Source organism: Hesperophylax consimilis, chromosome 14 (assembly GCF_061612785.1).
Source record: "Hesperophylax consimilis isolate HC1 chromosome 14, BYU_Hcon_1.0, whole genome shotgun sequence".
Classification (NCBI taxonomy): domain Eukaryota; kingdom Metazoa; phylum Arthropoda; class Insecta; order Trichoptera; family Limnephilidae; genus Hesperophylax; species Hesperophylax consimilis.
In genome coordinates, this window is record NC_142849.1 from 37,541,457 (window position 1) to 37,556,366 (window position 14,910).

General features: G+C 36.9%; 1 protein-coding gene across 1 annotated transcript in view; it reads left to right on the forward strand.

Moving 5' to 3' along the window:
• Positions 1–7,184, forward strand: part of LOC149418258 (cadherin-AgCad1-like) — a 77,246-nt gene extending 70,062 nt beyond the window's left edge. The window contains exons 25-33 of the mRNA XM_089639828.1: positions 275–447; positions 858–956; positions 1,945–2,137; positions 2,708–2,817; positions 3,584–3,738; positions 4,779–4,985; positions 5,261–5,431; positions 6,418–6,538; positions 6,958–7,184. Coding sequence (XP_089495954.1) covers positions 275–447; positions 858–956; positions 1,945–2,137; positions 2,708–2,817; positions 3,584–3,738; positions 4,779–4,985; positions 5,261–5,431; positions 6,418–6,538; positions 6,958–7,017 — 1,289 coding nt within the window. The 3' untranslated portion in view covers positions 7,018–7,184. The remainder of the gene's footprint in view (positions 1–274; positions 448–857; positions 957–1,944; positions 2,138–2,707; positions 2,818–3,583; positions 3,739–4,778; positions 4,986–5,260; positions 5,432–6,417; positions 6,539–6,957) is intronic.
• Positions 7,185–14,910: the final 7,726 nt, after the last annotated feature.

The following is a 14,910-nucleotide window of genomic DNA, read 5'->3' on the forward strand; positions in this document are numbered from 1 at the left end:
AACCACCAACATTCCCTTTTAAAGCAGAATTTTGAAACTTCTTAATGAAATTCTGCACACTTGACATTCAAAATAAAGAGGAAAACCCGAGTAACGCCGTGGATTGAGCTGGTTTGTACATTAAATCAAGGCATACGAAATGTGGAATAATAAACTCCATTTTCTCCTACACACATTTGTTCACACACACAGCAGTTGTATTATAATGGGGTACATATTTACTGTCCCCAGCAATTGTACTATAATGGGGTACATGTTTTTTTTTTTATTTCAGGAGCTTCATCAGAGTTTTTCAGCTTAAATAAAAATACAAACACGTTAGGAGTTGCCAAAGAACTGGACAGAAGTCAACAGCAAACTCACGAGATAATTATTGCGGCTACAAACAATCGAAACCAAATAGAAGCTGTTACGTCGGCAGATTCAATGTTGAATATTGTGATTGAAGTGAGCATTTCCTTTCCTTTTTGTTTTCATACCACACAATAGTAAGAAGCGATCCACGGGAGGGGCGAGGAAGAGATAGACTGACTGGAGAGTAATGGCAAGGGGCCGCAGCCAGTGGCAATGACACCACAAGAGTTCTAATTGTCTAAAAACGTTAAGGATTAAGCCATTAAGCATATACAGTCAAACTTGCTTATAACGAGTATGAGGAGTCCAACTATTTGCTCCTTATAGCCATTACCTGTTACATCCAAAATAGGTATGTATTAGGTCGCGGGAGCTCGGTTTTTCAAAGGTGATGGATAGATTAATCCGTTAAACATAGATTAAGCCATTACACACAGATTAAGCCACTTAAGTATTTGTTTATTATTTAACATTGAGAGATTTGGTTTTTATCTTCTTTTTAGGTTAGAGAAGCCAATCCGATGCCGAGATTTAACCAGAGTCTATACGCGGGAGGCGTTTCTATCACGGATAAAATAGGAAAATTAATGTTCAATCTGAAGGTATGTTTTACTTTTAATTCTTTTGTATTTCAATGCATATTAAAAACTGTATATCTTTTTGTTCTTCCGATCTTTAATTTTATGCTTTAATTTGCCCTTTTCCACTGATCTGCTAATACATATTGCAAACTTTATACAAATGTTGTAAAGCAATATGGCCGCCGCCAAGAGCATTTGACGAAAGAAAACACATTTCTCAGATTTAAGCTAAATGTTAGAATGTCCAAAAAATAGCAATAATAACAGCAGTATAAGTATTCATGTTCATTTGTAGATCTAATTTAGCATTTATATAATGTGGGAATGAGAGTTTAGATTTGTAAATTTGAAGGTTTTATCTACTTAGTGACAAGTATAGATAACAATTACAATAAGACCGATTACGGGAATAGTTCAAGCGTCTGGTTCCCAACCTATAATAGTTAGTCATTACTTAGTTCATAAGTTCTCTATTAACCATTATTGGATAATCAACACCTCTGCCGTAGGTCACCCCGAGAGGTTCGCTACACTTGTTGACTTAGCAGGGGTACCTGGGTTGAGGTCATGGGGTGAGGTTTGTCTAGGCGTTGGCGGCGGATCAGGAATCGTGAGAGACTGGTTGAGGGAGACTTCAACCTTCCCAGCAGGACTATCTCGACCCATCATCTAGCACCCTAGTGCGAGGGATGCATTCATATTCCTTTCCTTTAAAAGACCCTCCACACAGCATTACCAAAGATGATATGTCATCTTTGGTTGCATCTTTGGTCATATTTGCCTTGAGGGAAATTATTTTCCTCAGGGCCACCTAATTAATCCTTCTTTATTCTCCAATATTAAGTTTGATATATTATAACCGTCTTATAACCACCAAACATGTGGTCAATGAGTGTGACTCGCAGACCTGGATGTTCTCCATTGATCCCACCATACGAAAGAAGAAGACTTCTTCCAAGTTAGTGTTTAATTTACAAATTTAGCACAACATGTGTTTCTGTGTTACCAGGCTACTCACACAGAAGACTTAGTGATAACTTACTCCATAGACAAGGAGTCTATGGTGGTGGATTCATCGCTCCAGTTGGTCAAGGACACGGCATTCAATCTCAATACGGATACTGGAGAAGTCACCTTAAACTTCAACCCACAAGGGTCAATGTCTGGAATGTTTGAATTCAACGTGATCGCCAAAGATACTGGTAAGTCCCAGCTGCACAACTATGGCATTCCCGATTGGGGTATTTTTTGAGGTTAAAAGGAGCGGGGAGGGGAAGGAGATGAGTGAGAGGGAGGTTGGGAAGTACCTGATTATTTAAAGCTGGTCATTCACCTGGGCCATTCATAGTAAGAATATCTACCGCTCTATAAATGATATATTATTTGTAATTGTATCAAATTCCGTTATTATTGGATGTTTTATGCATTTTGTTAGCTAGATTATTTATTATTTAAATTTTATTATTGACCGTCTCTGGCCGCAAGTCGGTCTCGGACAGCCGGTGCTCTGAGGGTAGCTCGACTGTAGCTCAGTTGTTGCGGCTGACTAATACTAGGCTGACTGTGTGGTTATATTTACAAAGGGCGCACGCCTTCGTGGAGCCCACCCGACAGTTCTAGAAACTGTGCGAAAGCCGGCGCATTCTTGTCGCAAGTCCCAGAAGTTTCCAGGCTGGAATGTAAGGAGCTTGTTGCTACAGATAATAGTTCATATGGTTACATGGTAATCATGATAATATACAAATGATAACATACTAGTATTTTGTTTGCAGCTGATAAATTCGATACTGCCGCCGCCAAAGTATACATGATTGCCGATAATAACAGAGTGTCCTTTATATTTGAAAATAAACTAACCGATGTCCAGGAAGACAGCACATTCGTAAGTTACCATTTCATAGTGGTTTCTATAATATACTTATTGTATGCCCAATAACTTTATACAGCATACCAACCAGCAAATAGTGGTTTTTATAACATTATTATTGTGTACTCAATAACTTCATACAGCATCCCAACCAGCAAACAAGCTCGTTTATTTTATTTGTGTACATAATATTATACCGTCACAGGTAATACAATAATACCTAATACTGGACCTACGCGGGCGCAATTAGAGCAGTCTGCTCATACCTGATACCTAACAGTCTATTTGTATTAACAACGCCCTTGAGATTATTTTTCATAAAAATGGCGGTACACAAAAATACAAATCATCCGAATATTATTGATTACAGTGATAACATATGCGTTAACCTATGCGTCTACTGGTTTTGACAAGGGGACTGTTTAGCTCAAGGCCAGTCTTAGTGTAGTGTAGTGCAGTCTTTGTAGGTTTCAAAGAATGCGTCCAATTTGTCGTCCACCGTATTCAGATAGCGAGTTGCTTTCCCCACAAGTGAATTCAGATACAGATTTGACGACAACGACTTCAACGACTCACTCGACTATACTCGACGATATCTCATCAATTCAAAGTAGACAAAGCACTCTCTAAACACTCCTGACACTAATAAGAACAAACTTAGAAGTTTTTAGCGAATTTGGTCTAGTAGTTTTTGAGTATATAGGAGACAAACAAAGCAACATTCATTTATATATATATACTGTAAATAACAAATTCAAAAAAACTCTTTTGTGGTTTTCAGATTGCAGAAACATTTACAAAAGTATTTGGCTTCCAATGCAACATTGACTACATATTGGTGGCTTCAGATAACGGAGTTGCTCTGGATAACCGAACGGAAATCCGATCTCATTTCATCAACGACTCTGTTGCTTTGGATGCTTCATACATCTCCGAGTGAGTAATATCTTCATTGTCATCTTAGTAACTTTTTACCGTATATTGTTGACTGGTTTTGGGAATGAAATAGTCTAATAATTGTCTAATGCGTGACATCCTGCAACACTGCAAAACTGGAGACCAGGTTCTATCACAACACGTCACACAAATAAAAGTGTTCTTTTCTCTCTACCACCCCTAATTTCACCCACAACGATACCTCTGTGTCAAAATTTGAATAAATGAAGTGGTGTCCACAATCCAATGGCTACTTCTTACTGTTTTGATGTTTGGTATAGTAAAACAATAGAATTCACTAGGCAGACTGAATGCCGACAAGAAACAATAAAACTAACTAACCCGAGTGACTCAGGGGTAGGCAGAGAGGTCAGACCGCCACACAACTCTGTCTTGGTATATATATAGTATCATATATATATAGTATCATTCAAACTCTTCTGTTATTCTGACTCTTGATATGAACCAACTTAATTATTTGGTTTACTTGATCATTTTGTGTTTACCTTGAGTTAAGTTAAACTAAGACTTTTAATTTTGTAATGGCTTGAAACACAATTTATTGTTCAGGTTACACAGATCACATATAGTACAATAGTCACAGTATTCAATTTACACGATATCAATACACTCTAAAATAACACTTATCGACTAGGCAAGGATTTATAAAGGATCCTTGCGGGATAATACTTGGAAATAACAAAGTAGTAGAGTATCGAGTCGCGGCACAAGTGTTTGGAACTAGCCTAGGTTTGCTTGGGGCGGATTACTGTCTCTCAAGGGCTGTGTAGCCTTCAAGTCGGTTGCTTAGCAATGGTAGTAGGTAGATAGCTGTTACTAGCCAAGGCGAACAGACAGGAGAACTGTGTCGCGTAAGGGCGAGTCGCTGCTTATAAGGGTTTCATCTCGTTGTCTCAGTGTAGCGTGACAGGGACAGTACCATTATGGGGAGACAGAGATAGTATACTCGCAATAATATCCCGCGTGCTGCAATATTTAATTTTAGGTTAGGTTAAATCTATATTTTGGGTTTATTTTAGGTTATCAACCGACCTGACTCTCATGAGAACCCTTCGCGATGAGCTTCGTCTGCATAACCTTTACCTCGAGGACTTCTCCACCACCAAGTCGGAAACCCCGAGTGACTCTCTGGAGAAGATGCTGCAGATTGTACTCATTGTGGTCTCCTGCGTTCTCGGAACTCTCTGCATTATCTTGCTGGTGGCTTTCTGCTTGCGAACTAAAAGGTAAAGGCGTTTTTGATATTTCTATTATGCAATCTGACCATACTACTAGTGCTTTAGATTCGATTTCAACATTTATAATAGAAACAATGGAGATAGGCCATGAATGATGACATTATTAGTATTAGTAAACCGCATGCACAAGTTTGCACCTTTCACCCATGCACCTCTGTTTCTGCCTACACACCAAATGTACTAGCTCGGTGAAATTCAGCATGATTTCACATAATTTATTTCTATTATCTAAGCATTTCAATAAAGTTTGTTATTTTTTTCAGCCTTAATCGTCGTTTGCAAGCTTTGTCCGAAACAAAGTTCGGTTCGCAGAGTTCAGGTTTGAATAGAACCGGGTTGGGAGCTGCCGTTCCTGGAACCAACAAGCACGCTCTGGAAGGATCCAATCCCGTTTGGAATGAGGAACTTAAAGCTCCCGACTTCGATGCAATAAGGTTAGTTTTATTGTTTCTTTATTTTGTATCTTTTTTACATTAGAATTTTTAACCTCACTAGGACAAGCCTGTGTTGAGGTTTTACATTTATTTACAGGTTTACATTTACCAAAAAATTTAGTATCATCAAAATCAGAAAAGGATACGGTCACATCTAGGATCCTGGGTTGTTCTTGGTGTTCTTAACTAATAATGTTCTTACTATTTTAAATAAAAAGGTTCTTTTATACGAAGTTTAGTTTATTGATAATTCAGTTGTTAAAAAGTACAGTGCAGTCTAACTGCAAGGAAGGAATCTAGAAGAATGCGCTCCCGCGCTCCCCACAGTTCACTGCCCGCGTTCTCCGAGCAGAGTCGGAAACGTTCGACAAACCTCGGCTATCTCCGGCCGTGCACGAACACCTATACGATATACTACAGTATTCTAAAGGATACCAAGGATGGTATTCTGTAGTGAATGGTGGAAGAAGTTGGGGATGCTCGAGAAAGACATTAGCATTGCGGGGTCTACTACTACTAAATAAACTCGAGAAAGACATTAGCATTGCGGGGTCTACTACTACTAAATAAACTCGAGAAAGACATTAGCATTGCGGGGTCTACTACTACTAAATAAACTCGAGAAAGACATTAGCATTGCGGGGTCTACTAGTACTAAATAAATTCGATTTGCGTCATTGAAAGGAATGTCAAAGTCAACATGCTATTATACTAGCTCCCTCTAGCGGCTAGAGTTGTTGAAATGGCCACTATTTCACTGGAGTTTGACGTATTATTAATATGTTCCAGAGTGCTAGATACTCTCAGAATCTAATTAGAGAATGGAACAAGCCATTGATTGCAATGGCTTTAGCCTTGTTTGGTGACCAGATCTTCATGCGCAATCCCTTCAGCCTCACAACGGTTGCGAGCAGTGGATATTATAATCAGATATCTAGTCATCACGCATGTATGGAATTCTGGACTAATATAATGTGTTTTTGCAGCAACGTATCCGGAGACTCTGATTTGATAGGAGTTGAAGACAATCCCCAGTTTGCGTACGAAGAACCAGCCAAAAATGCCAAACCAAGACGCAACACTGTTTTTGACAAAAATAAAAATACGGTAAATAAATCAGATTAACTATTAAAACTGCATTTTAATTATATTCACATACTTTGAAGTATGTATGTTTTATTTTTATTTATATGAATAATTTAAGGCTTAGCAGTAAGTAGGTACTAAATTTAATCAGTTTTTCAGAACTTTTTATTATAAAGCTTGAAAAAAATTCTCTCTCCTTTAAAGTAACTTCTTTTTTTTACATATTAACTTTACAAAATATTTATAATGTACCTCAAGATCTATTTTATCTTTGGGGATTGCTGTATAGAGGATCTTTTTGAGGAAAGGAAGGAGTGATCCTTTTTTTTATATATTAACATCAAAATTTTGATTTTTTGCCACTTTGGAGTGGCTATGTCATTTTGAGAGCACAATCTATCTATCTAATGTATTAATTATGAAAATATTTTCCATTGCAGGCACCCAGGAGGGCTACACGCCAAAACATCGCTTCCTCGCGAAACGAAATTGATTCATAACCAATTCTAGTAACTATTCCATCATCACGAAGATATTACAAAAATTTTATAAAATGCATATTGTAGGATTAAGTTTATAATGACATGGAATTAGATATTACCCATGTAAAACAAACCAATATGTGGATTGTACAAATTAATAAAATTACCCACCTATATTGTTTTTCGAAAAAATAACTCTTGCAACATAACCCATAAAAATATATTTAATAAAAACTGTTCATCCGTATTTTAAAAGTACTTCTGAAAATGTCAATAACGAATGTTCAAAACATGTCCCAGACGTATTGTTGTTTGGCGCGATAAGAGCTAATATAATAGGTAGGTGCTTAGGCAGTATTGTCCTTGGAAGAGGTGTTTTTTTTTTTTTTTTTGTATTAGGCAATTCACCCTAAAGAGAGTGCTTTGTGCCGATTGGGTTAAGATATATGGTTAAACTGATGTGAATTATCTATAAGGGGACTGGACATATCATATATTAAAGTCATTCAAATCTATAAACTTATAAAGAATAGAATATACGCGAGAGTTGTTGAGAGACAGCAAATATGGAATACTAAGGGGAGACTGGTGGGTGATTTTAATAAGCAATCGATACATGCCCTTGAAAGAAGAATGGTTTTTACAATTGAAGAAGACATGGTCAAGAGTCTCATCCTCCACACCACACTGGCATAATGAACTTTCGAGTACCCGAATTTTAAACAAATGAGTTGCTATAGAGCAGTGGCCAATTCTCATTCTCGAGATACAGGAAATAAATCTTTTGGACTTTTTTATTCCGTGGAACCAGGGTTTACTTGGAATATGATTTTGTATTCCAGCATAGAAAGATCCAGTTTGAGTTTTCGTGACTGTCCAATTTTCTTCCCAGGAACGAGACATGTTGGATTTAAGAATAGAGAAGACGTCAGAGACAGGAATTTTAAAATCTAAAGGAATAGAACCAGATACAGTTCCAAGTTTAGCGAGAGAATCAGCTTGCTCGTTACCCTCAATTCCTAGATGGCCAGGCACCCAAACCAGTATTGTCTCAAACATAGATTCGTTTAAAGAATCGAGGATGTTTTTAATATTACAAATAACATAGTCTTCTGGACTTCGAACGATATTAGAGGAAATTTTTAATACTGCACTTAGAGAGTCAGTACACAGTAAGGCTCGACGAATATTGAGGAGTTGGATTTGAATTAAAGCTTGTTCAATTGCGAAGCATTCTGCAGTGAATATGGAAATTTCTTTAGGCAATTTATAAGACAGATTAACATTGAATTCAGGAATATATACCGATGCGCCACATTCTTTGTGGTCGGATTTGGAACCATCTGTGTATATGAGGGAAAATCCAGGAAACTTTGAAAATATAAAGTTTTTAAAATGTTCTTCAACATTTTGAAAGTTATTAGCTGATGATAAAATGTTCGTCCGGAAGTCAGAAATTATTACGTTTGGGATAAAATTAATAGCATTAAACGGGGTACTGTAAATAGGAAGGATTGGATCATCTTGTAGATTTTGAAGGTTAGAAGACAGAGATCTAAATGATAGAAAACTTTTTAATAAGAGAAGGAACCGATCTCTATCTATTACCCTCCTTCTGTTATTCAAAATACTGAACAAACGATCGAGACTCTGTTCCAATGAGTGACGCGATAAAGATAACGCTTTGAAGATATATCTATCCGCGAGGTATTGTCTTCTCAAAAATAAGGGAGGATCTACACATTCTATCTGAAGAGCATTAATTGGAGAAGATTGCATTGCCCCAATAATCATTCTGAGCCCTTTTGATTGGATTCTTTCAAGTTTCTTATCCAGATATTTAGGAAGTGGGTCGAAAAGAAATGTGCCATAATCCAAGTGACTTCGAACGAGGGAATTATACATTAGTTTAAGAGTAGTAGGATGGGATCCCCACCATACTCTGGAAACAGCTCGCATCATATTAAGCCCCTTTTCACACTTAGCAGAAACGTTCTGAATATGCGGGAGCCAGGAAAGCTTATGGTCCAAAAGCAGGCCAAGAAATTTTATTTGCTTAACGATTTGAAGGGGGAAATTATCAAAATAGACTGTAAAGTGAGGCAGTTTTCTTTTGCGAGTAAAAGCCACTACCTTGGTTTTAGAGGTAGCTAAATTCATTCCATTTGTCAACATCCAAACTTTAATATTATGTAAGGCCAAATTTAATTCCTTCGCAGCATGTGATAAATTTTTGTGAGATAAATATATGAGAAAATCGTCCGCAAAATAAAGTCGCTTAATAGACGAAGGGATTACAATGTCTAAATCACTAATATAAATATTAAATAATAAAGGACTGATTACAGACCCCTGGGGTAGCCCTTTCCAAAGTTTGCGCTTCAATATGTTTGAGGAAGAGTGGATAATAATGGATCTGTCTGTTAGCAAGTTGATAATAAATTGAACTAATTTTATAGGGATTTTTATTTTAATTAATTTTTCCTTCAAAACATCAATTAATACATCGTCGTAAGCTGAAGAAAGATCTAGAAATGTGGCCAATGTACAAGAGTTAAGGGATTGAGAAATACGGATATCTGTTGTTAACAAACTTAAATTATCCATAGTAGATTTCTTTTTCCGAAAGCCGTATTGATTAGGAGGGATAATACTGTGATTTTCAACAAACCATTCTAATCTGTTCTTTATCAAATGTTCCACTACTTTAATTAAACACGACGAAAGAGCAATAGGACGATAGGATGAGACTTCGGACGGATTTTTCCCTGGTTTTAAAACCAGGAGGATTTTTTGAACTTTCCAGACATCCGGAATAAATCCTGTTTCAAACATGTTATTAATTAAGGATAAGAAATATTCAACCGACATGTCGGAGAATGCTTTAAAGAAGCTATATAATATTCCATCAGGACCCGGAGAAGAGTCAGAAAGAGATTTAATTACTCGTTTTAGTTCACTAACTAAGAAAGGAGAGTCTAGCCAGTTAGAGTGAGATGGATATGAAATAAAAGAGGGCATTTCTTCACATCTGGCAACTGAAGGAGGGGCAATCTTATCAGCAAAACCTATAATAATTTCCTCCGGAATATGTTTGGTACGCTCCGGAGCATATGACGAACCGAATTTTTTTTAAATTAGTCCAAACAGATGACTGGGGAGTTTCAGGAGACAAGTTTTCACAAAATTTTCGCCATCCAGACCGCTTTTTATTTTTCAAAATACGTTTAGTTTCTGATTGGACGCGTTTTACTGATAAGAAATTTTCAAAAGACATGCATTTGCGGTAAATGGAAACTGCTTCTTTTCTAGAGTTAACAGCACGAGTGCATTCTTCGTCCCACCACGGAGTCGAATGTTTAGTTTTAATGTTAACTTTACGCTTTGGAATGGATTTTTCTGCTGCTTTTATAACTATACTAGGAAATAATTCACATTGAGTTCTGATGTTCCCAAGAGAAGATTTTACAGAGTGAACAAGAGAGTCTAATACAGAAGAAAAAAATCTCCAGTTCGCATCTTTCGTTTTAAATTTAAAATTATTGTTAATTGTAAAGGAATGCGAGGTGGTTAGATAGTGAAAGAGGATTATAATAGGGAAATGATCACTGGAAAGGGGGTCTTTAAGTATGTTCCAAGAACATTTACGTATCACCGAAGATGAACAGAGAGATAAATCAACAACACTTTTCCTTTGTTGAGGGGGGGTGAATCGGGTTGGAGATCCGTCGTTTAAAATACATAAATTATGGGAATCAATAAAATCTAAAAGATTACGGCCAGAACGATTCGTTAATTCACTACCCCAAGAGGTAGAATGAGCGTTAAAGTCGCCCAGTAACATATACGGGGGACGGATCTGAGACATAAATGATGACCATTCGTTTTCATCAAAAATAGTGGAGGGAGGGACATATATTGATAGTATTGTAATATCACATACAACAGCTGCTACTATCTGAAAATTGTTAGAGAGAGTATGAAACATGATTGGTTTGAAAGGGATAGAGTCATGGATGATTAAGGCAGCGCCACCTTTACCATCCAGTCTATCATGTCTAAGACAATTATATCCCGAAATCTTAAATAGATACGAGGGTTTAAACCACGTTTCAGAAATAGCGGCAACTGAAATTTCATGTTCATCGAGTAATTTTACAAGTTCAAATTTATTACAGATTAGACTTCTGATATTCCACTGAAGAATTCTGTTCAGTTTCGGAGACATTAGGAAGACAGGATAGTAAAGATTTAATGCAATCGGCAGCGTTGGACGGTATATTATTGTTGTTTGAAAGAATAGAAATTAAGAGGGTAATTAAAGTCTGAATGAAAGCAGAATTTTCATTCACCACTTTCCCTAAATTAGGGGAAGATTGGGAACTATTTAAAGCACTCCCATTGAGTGTCTGAGATTTATAATTCCCATTTGGGTTAAACAAAATATCATTATGTTGATTTTTATCAATAGAAGCAATAAATTTTGGTTTTGGTTTTAGTGGTATAAAAATTGTTTCCCTGTGAGAAGATGATGGAGGAGATTTAGAGTAAGATAGATTGCAAGGAATTGAGGTAGATGTTACCTCTGCAAACGATTTTATTGCAGGTGGGAATAATTTTGATGCCTGGAAATAGGAAATGTTGTCTGAAGCCATTGATTGTTTAATATTCCTTTGTCTGGTCAATTCTGGACAGGCCACACTAACCGCTGTATGATTTCCCTTGCAGTTAATGCAACGTGGATCATTCGATGATTTTTGGCAAAGATCAAAGGGGTGGTCCTCTCCGCAATGAAAACAACGTGGAGGGGAACGACATATGGGTTTAGAGTGTCCGAAACGGCAGCAGTTAAAACACTGTATCGTCGGGAATTTATATACTTCCACAGGGAGCGCGTTGTAATAAATAAATACCCGAGATGGCAAAGTTTGGCCTTCAAAAGTAATAACAACCGATTGTGAGGGTTTCCATGTAGTGGTTCCATTAGATGTATCTTTGTAATTTAATCTACGTGCTTTTAAAACCTTAGGGGTCACTTGAGAATCATTAAGTGCATCAACAATTTCAGATTCTGAGAGATCGGTTGGTATACCTCTCACTCGGCCCATTCTAGTAAGGTTGTAAGTTGGAATATAAGCTTTAAATTTGTGGTGTGAAAGCGTATCAATTTTTTGGACAAATTCATTTGCAAAGTTTGCGGATTTAAATTCTAGGGATAACTTATAGCGGCCTTCCGGCTTAATAGATCCGTTAACTATGCCAAGGTTATTGTTTTTTGAACTAAAAATGAATTTCCCGAAATCCAGAGGATGAATAATTTTTCCTTGTTCAGTACTTTGGACATTGACAATGAATGGAGCCGAGGAGGATGGGGAATAACTTAGTTCAGTATTTTTAGATTCTGATAATATGGTATCCTTACGAATTTCCTTAGGGTTTGAGGTTTCATCGGATTGCGAAGGTTTAATTTTGGGAGGTACATTAACCCTTTCGTCCCGGAAAGAAAAAAATCACATTGGATCCGAAGCGGGGTCACTCAGTCCCCCAATTTGTTTTGCTTATTAAAAGGTGTTAATGACATAATTCGATGAAATTTGTTTTGGTTATAATTAGAGGGAAGTATATATTACATATTTCAGTAGTCATTATCAAAATCGTTTCATAAATAAAGTCATAATTAATGTTCTAATGAATTTAGACCATAACGCATATGTTTTCAAAGAAAACAGAGAAGGCGGGTACGTAGCAAGCATCGCGCCTCGTTTCCGAATCTCGACTGCCGATTGGCGATTAAGCGTCGACGTGGGTGGCTAGTTTCTTGCATAGGGTGGTCTGTAAATGATGGATATATTTTTTAAGTTTTAAAAACCTAGCACTACTAAACTAGGTGCGGATGTTATTTCGAATATTATGTGAATATTTAGATGTAAGTGAAGATTATAATTCCTAATTTATTATTTTATATAGTATATTTACATTTAGGGTTAAATCGTAGTGTTTGCCTTACCAAAAATAATGGGTTCGTTTGTATGTCGAGGGGTTCGAGATAAAACGAATTTTTGGAAAATAGTGAAAAATAAGGTATTTTTAAAACTTAAACGTGAAGTAAATTATTTTTCTATTGTAACCTCAGATATTCCTGTTGATTTTTCTATGTGAAAACACCACAACAGTCCCAACTGTTCCTAATCATCTGGAACCAGTGAGACTATGGCATTCCCAAATGGGGTATGTTGGAGTAATAAAACTTCTAACTTTTAGGTGTACTAAAGTGAAAATATTTCAATTATTAGTAGACTCAAAAGTCACGAGCCGCTACTGTTATGTTGTAAGGCTAAAAGTAGTGGGGAGGGTAAGGAGATGGGGAAGAGGAAGGTGGGGAAATACCTGGCTATTCAGATCTGGTCACCAAACAAGGTCAAAGTCATTTCAAGCAACATTCGAAATGAATTCTGGTCAGTAAATTGTGAAATATCACAAAGTAATCTATTAAATTTTACCTACGCACACCGGTATTTGAACCCGCGACCTCCGGTTTACTAGTCTAGAGCCTTACCCCTCGACAACGGATGTTGTAATATTTATGAAAGAAAAAATATATAATATCAAGTTGCAGGGCGGTAGATGCTTTCAGTATTGGCCTAGTAAAAGACCACCATGTAGAATCCAAACGTTGCTTGAAATGACTTAAGTCTATATGGTTATTAGATTTGCATATGCATGTACTTGAACCTTTGTCTTTCCCATATCCTCCCCCTCCCTATCCCAACTAACTTCAGCCTCACAAAATACCCCAATTGGGGATGCCATAATTCCACTGGCTAGGACGGCTCTTGTGCGGTTTTCACACAAATGAATTAAAACGATAGAATTTTCTGATCTTATTTAAAACATTGGTAAATATGGCGTAATAAACTGCAATAAATACATGCCGACTGATTACATGAATTCTAATATTTTAAGTACAGAATAAATATTTTACAACCCTGAAATAGATATTAATTTATAAACACCATTTCATAAGTGTAAATGTACTGCTTACCAGTCTGAAGATGCCCATAGCAGGGCGAAACTAGTCCGCTTTTACAGAGAATTATTTACCACGAAAATTTAGAGAATTAGCAACTAAAACCCAATATACAATTTAACAGAAGTTTGCGATAGACTTTTTAACCATATAGTACTTAGTTTTTATTCAAGTTCCTTCAAATGACTTAAAAATGTTAACAAAATGTGTCTCTTTCTGACCGATTTATTTTCCATGTGAGAAACAGAGACAGACCTAATTTTAATAATGTTTCTAAACATGAGAAATTTACCGGATGTACGCCAGACAGGCCGATCTTAGTCCTCAAGCGAGCATTTTAGCATCCCAAAAGGAAATACCAGAAGTGCAGTGTACGCGACCGGGAGTTAGCCCTTTCCATAAAATGCAACTTTTACGGTCCAATACGCTCGTCTTTTACGCTCGCTGGATCGTTCTCGGTGGAGAGCGGAGAGTGGGGATGGGGACGGGGGAATTTTAGCCGATGCTACGAAGCTGAGGTGCGGGGCAGGGGACAGGAATTTTGCCGGAATTTTGTACAAACTATTTAATATCTAAGAAACTAGAAATAATATATAATTTTTTTAAATGCAGATCGATAACCAAATAGTTTTTTTAGGAATACCTAAATTATAGAGTATGTGGTGTAAAAAACAACTTAGATATAGCATAAAACTCTCGTTAGTGTATGTGTGTTCCCCCCGTCCGGTACGGGAGTGTTAAGACAGAGCGATGGTCTTCGTTTTCTGGAAGGGAGTATTATAGAAACATCCGATTCATACTCATCTCCAATATTGAATATGGACTCGGGGTCAGGAGGTCGATCTTCATCTTCCTCCATATTTATAAATTAATTAACAAAAAAA